At 40.6% G+C, this 6,000-nt stretch overlaps 1 protein-coding gene across 1 annotated transcript in view; it reads right to left on the bottom strand.

The window, feature by feature from the left end:
• Positions 1-2,676: 2,676 nt before the first annotated feature.
• Positions 2,677-6,000, bottom strand: part of LOC139725392 (uncharacterized) — a 46,870-nt gene continuing 43,546 nt past the window's right edge. The window contains exons 2-3 of the mRNA XM_071636471.1: positions 4,677-4,781; positions 2,677-2,994 (exon numbers count right to left, since the gene is read on the bottom strand). Of these exons, the coding sequence (XP_071492572.1) occupies positions 2,677-2,994 (318 nt within the window). The 5' untranslated portion in view covers positions 4,677-4,781. The remainder of the gene's footprint in view (positions 2,995-4,676; positions 4,782-6,000) is intronic.

Raw genomic sequence — 6,000 nt, 5'->3', positions numbered from 1 at the left:
CTGTTTTCGCACAGTCACAGGAACAGACGCAAACACAAACATAGGCACACACAGACAGACACAGACTTGTATACTCATACACACAAACAGATACAGACTCATAACTCACACACACACACACACACACACACACACACACACACACACACACACAAGCAGACTCATATACCCTTACACAAACAGACAAAGACTCATACACCAACACATAAAGATACATGCAATGTAGACATACTGACACGCAAAAAACACAGGCACTGACGCAGACACAGGCACGCACATCCATACACATCATGCAAGATTGTCAACACGTACAGAGGAATCACGTCGGACTATTATTGTGAATAAACGAAGTCAGAAGTTTTATTACTATGTCAGAGATGAAAAAGAGAACTAATCTGTGGAATGAATGACAGGAGACTGAAGTAGCTAGGTAGCAGGTACAATCCATCTACAAACCGTGTGCAAATCTTAGTCCTGTGGTGGTGATTTGTTATACACAATGTTAACAAAAATAAACTCTGAAATGATAAAAAATATTCCCAAGATTAGAATACTCAGTGATCAGGATGTTAAAAAAGAGAGAACAGAACATACCAAGAAACGAAACTTAAATAGCTGAATTAAGTGCCGGTAAATGCTTGCTGAAGTTTGTGAGTGTGAGGAGAAAAACTGTCCCATTCTTTCTCAAGTTCTAGGCCACCTGAATAATAGTTATGCCCTCAGTACAAAGTCACAAATCTCTTAAGCTTTGTGTTTAAATATGACAGATGAGAATTTAGATATTTTCAAATTAGCAGTACAATTACTGTCTTGTTTAAATATAAGAAAGTACTTGATGACAAACTTGCATTTTGGTGTTTTTAAAATGGCGAACTATTACTGTCGTTATCATGCATGTTCTTAAAGACATGTCAAATTTGTTTACCGTGAACTTGCAGCATTAGAGAAATTGATCTTGCAGAGAATTTCTAATGCTCAACTGTCATTAGATTTGCCCAATATAAAGCTTTTCACGCTTTCTATCTACTTGATGCCAGAATCCCAGCAACAAATTTTATACAGGCATGTATAAACAGCTTTTCTAATTTTACCTAGCTTCATTTTTGTCATTGTGGAGATGGTGATCACGTAAGTGCAAGAGTCGAGCGATGTAGGCAGCTTTTTTTGGTCAATGATTAATGCTCACTGTCATTCTGAATTGAGGGGCTTTATGAAACGGCACATGCCGAGCGTTCAGACTCGACAAAGTCTCAGTGGCATTGCGCGTGACGCGTATCAGAACGTAATTACGCAGGATACTGGCAGATCACAATGCCGGCCACGTAAATATTTTCACCTGGCGGGCGAGAAAATTGTGAAACGTGCAATCCTTTTCATGGTCTCTACCTCACTTTCTCATTCACTCTGCGACATTTTCCAGCTGTTGTACTATTCTGTTGGGAAAAAATTGCAAAGAGAAGCAGTCAAGTCGACAGGAGTTGTCGAATATTAAATTCCTTGCTCGATCCAGACGGTTTATGATTAATCCCATGCTCTGAGGGTGCATGCTTTACGTCATTGCTATCCAATGATCATTTATACCATCCAGTGGACACGTGGAAGTACAGTTGGCTGCAGAAAATGCTATCAAAGTTTGGTAAATGTTTAATTTTCTTTAGTTCTTCTGTGTAAGAGCGATGGGACAAAAAAGAAGAAGAAGAATGCATTTCTTCCGGTTATTTCTGTCAACCAGTGGAACAAAACCATGCTACATGTCTTTCCCTGTTGTCAGCATATAGTGATCAACAGGGCCATTTTGAAGGTCAAAACATGTGGCTCTTTTTACTCTACCAGTAGCCATTCAGTACCATGGACTGCTGAGCATAAAAACCTTCAGATCAATTAAACATTGAACACATTGCATTACATTACAGACTCCACTGTACACGACACTACTCCAATTTACGTAGACTCGACATTTATCATTGCAGTTTACTTCTTTCAATTGATGGTTAAGGTATCAATAAATAGAATAAAAGCAAACTCTGTATTTACATATACATTTCCTAGGTATTTTACAAACATTAGACATTGGACTACTTTCAAACTAGTTAACAAAATGAAAATATGATGATGTAACAAAAGGATGATCTATGGTATGCATACTCATTCATATACATATACATGTGTGTATGCAAATATGTACACACATATTTATGTGTTCATTGGGATGCACCTACGTTGGACAAAATGATAGGTTTCTATAACTACATTGCACCAGCGGAGGAAATGAAGAAATGTCAGCTACAAAAATATCTGTTTTAAACTCGCGTAGTGAGGTGACCACTAAATGTTCACGAAAATGAAAGAGGAACTGAAAAAGAGAAGAGAGAGAGAGAGGGGGGAAAGTTTGCGGGACACGTCGGTGTTGTGGAAAGGAATGACGGGAGAGCGGTGGAAGAAGGAGTGTCCATGATGTGCTGACTCTGAGAGAAGTATCCCGTGCAATCAGGTGTTGTGCTCGCTCGAATCAGAGCAGGGTTCAGCAGGGGGAGGAGGTTGGGAGGAGAAAGGGAAGAGGGAAGAGGGGGTTGGAGGGTAGAGGTTGATTGTCCGCCCTGCTCCTCTGGTAGGATGGATGCAGGCCATTGAAATGAACAAAAGGAACGCGGCGGCATGGGGGTGGATGTGCCCATCTTATTTCCTTCCGCTGTGGAGGTATGAGTTGCAGGCCATGTACGCCCTCGTTTGGCTGGCGCTGGCACCGCTGCTCTTGCAGCCGTTGGCGCACTCCATCATCTTCATGGAGGTATTGCTGCTGCAGACGAAGCACTGCATGACACACTTCCGTTGCTGGACCAGGCTGTTCCGCTTCACTGCCTCCATCTCGTCCTCCAGGCCCAAGTCCTGCAGGGCCAGGCCCTCGTTGTCGTCGAAGAACGGCGCCGGCACGGCGGGAATCAGCTCGGCTGTCAGCAGGATGAGTCCCATGACAACAAGGATGGTGGAGTTCATCTGGAGATGAGGTGGTTAGATCAAGATGAATACATCTTGAGAGTAATGACATCAAACTGCAGAATCAAGATCAATGCTTCTCAACTGTTGGGCCGCCAAGCTCTCTTGATGTTGGCCAAAAATGAAATATAAAAGATTTATATTTGATCTAACTGGACCTCACAAAAATTGCACAAGTCAAATTGGGCCTCAGGTAGAAAAAGTTTGAAAAGCAATGATCTAGCATGAATAGTTACAAGATATGAATTTTACATATACCAAATTTTAATGTTATGTATTTGAGGGTATGTGCAATTTCCCTTCTGTTAATGCTTTTTCTCTGTAGTGTTAAAGAATTGTTGAAATTACCATCATCAATCTTTATAATAACATAATTGGTATATATTTTACTCAGATTTTTTTTTTTGCATTTTCATAGTGTTGCTTTTTTGTTTGGGGGGGAGGGAGCTAATATGAAATATGTTCTGGTTGATGTGTGGAAAGGTCTTGTTTCTCCCAACACTTAGCTTTCATTTCATTTAATGTTTGGGAAAGGGTTTGTAATGTTTGTTGGTATTATGTTCACACAGTCTGTTTTCTGTTTTGATGTAAACTAAATAGGATTAGTCTTCCAACTTTTTTTGGTATTTGTTTTCAATGAAACCAAAATTGAAAAGATGATGCCAGTTTAGGTGGAAAATGAATACCAGTACATCAGTTGTAAACCAGACTGGCATTTCACCCCTTGACCTTAATACTAAATGAACAGCTAGTTCCTCAGTAACCTGTGTCTTATGCCATTTAAAGATCTTCACAGACAATGGCTGGGGTCAGGAAACAAATACCTTATTACTAGTGAACAGTCTCTATTCTCTTTCCCAATGTAAAGAGCCTTTCAAATTTTTACCGAGCCTTTTAAATTTTATGAACCTAATATTGTGTGATCTCAAGTCCATGGGAATTAGTACGTTACTTCAGGAGATGTTGAAAATCCAGTTTGCAGTTTGCAGTTTTCGGTTCTGGTTCCGCTTTCTGGAATTATGCATCAAAGTGCAGTTTCACTTTTTTTTTTAACTTTTGAAATTACATATCCCCCTCTCTCATAGTGCTTGTCTGTGACACTATGTTGTGTTTATGACACAATGTGGAAGTACATCTACTGACAGAATCAGCTGAATTCGGATGTTTTAAGTCTGACAGTATTGACAGTAATGGTATGGTCATGAAACCAGAGCAATCCAAATGAAGAGAGTGTGTTGTAAATTACAGTCCAACCATTGATGCCTCTAAAAAGCAAACATAAAAGGGATTAGAGTTTGGGGGGGGGGGACCCCACCCAGGCTCACCATAATGCTCTGATTCAGAGTTTTGACAAAATCCAGCATATGCATTAGTCCCACCAAAAATGATATTCATTTCCTCTATTCGACTAAGTAATGAAAGAACTTGGAAATTTGACTTTTCAGAGATGAACGCTGATAGGTTTTGTTATGGGGTTGATCTGAATCAACCATGGGGTATTCTGGACTAAAGGGGTGAGACAACCATGATCAACTTTGTGTTTGATTTGATTTGAAAAAGACAAATTCATCTACAGTGTGGTGAATATTTGTTACAGTGTTCAATACAAAAAAGGAGAAGATTAGTACTGGATTAATTCAAGCCACACCTGTAGAAATCATACAAAGTTAGGTGATCCTTACCTTGCTTGATATGTAGTGCTTTCCTAGCCGGGGAGAATTCGTCGGGGATGTGAGATTCTGAGTAGCGTCTTGGTGGCTTGGGGCTGGTGTGTGTGTAGCGATTTCCTGTCAGAGGGAGAAAAAGAACAAACATAACACGTTGAAGTGATGTAATCTGAGCATCATGTAAAACTATGCGTATGTGTGAAAATTGAGCGTAATATCCTGGTGCAAACTTACTCAAGGTAATTGTCAAAAAGGGAAAAAAAAAAGATGTTGGAGACGGTGCAGCACGGCTTGAAAGAGCAAAGCTATTTGATGCCAAATCTGAGTGAACGTGAGAGTGAAACAAAGCGATCTCATCCTCTCAGATTTCTGATTTGGGAGGAGTGTGGCAAACCAGGCCAAATATTTGACGGTGGGACAGTACGTATGTGTGACATCAGGAGAAGAACTAATTCAATTAATTCGCTCCTGACTCGGTCTCGGCTGATTGCAAATGTATAAACCCGGAAGCCATGTTTACATGCTGTCCGTGGTACAGCGAATGGCCGTTCCTCCGCAGAACTTTGCCTCTATTTTGGTGCCTTTCCTCTGTCTTTGGTAGATGTGAATGCAGGACAGGGAAAGAAAAAAAAAAACAGCGGAGGATCTCAGACACCTTTCTATCATAATGTTTTACCCTTCCGGCGAGGACTGATTGGAGATGGATGGGTGTATCACTTTCATGACATATATTTTTTTTATGCATGTTTGTGTGTGTCCATGGGTAGGGGCCCCTCCGTCTAAAGCAGCCCGCGTCAAATCACCCCGTGGCCGTTTTATCCCTCTCGAGAGGTGATGGTTGGAGTTCAAGCACACTCTGCCCCTTTTCTCGCGACACGACACTGTTGAGAGTGCAAGAAGGTTTGAGTGTGAAGGGGAAGGGGGCCCGTACCAGCCAGGGAGCATGCTATGAGGTGACGCGGTAAATGTTTATTACTATGTTTTTTTTGAGATGCCAACATACTCTCTAAATGCATCAGAAGTGGGAAGGGCTCCCTCTGTATGTTCTCTATTATTACGGACTGTACTAAACAACACTAGTTCTGAAAGTTCATTATTTCTTTCTTTCTTTTTTTTTTGGGGGGGGGGGGACAAGAGAGAAGGATCTACATGTGCTTAATGTTTTTATCAGACGCTCTTTCTTTTTAACAGAAAAGGCACTAAACCCATCAAAAGTAACAAACTACAAAAATAAAAAGAGGAGGGATAGGTTCAACCAAGGAATTGCTGCAGTATATTTGTCTGCAAGTCTGAATTTACATTTAATCCACTGGAATGATAATTCAATGTAACTGAAAAT

Source organism: Diadema antillarum, unplaced genomic scaffold (genome assembly GCF_040938485.1).
Source record: "Diadema antillarum isolate AM-2024a unplaced genomic scaffold, OU_Dant_1.0 seq00000036_RagTag, whole genome shotgun sequence".
NCBI classification, from domain to species: Eukaryota; Metazoa; Echinodermata; class Echinoidea; order Diadematoida; family Diadematidae; genus Diadema; species Diadema antillarum.
This window is presented reverse-complemented; position numbering and strand designations above follow the sequence as displayed.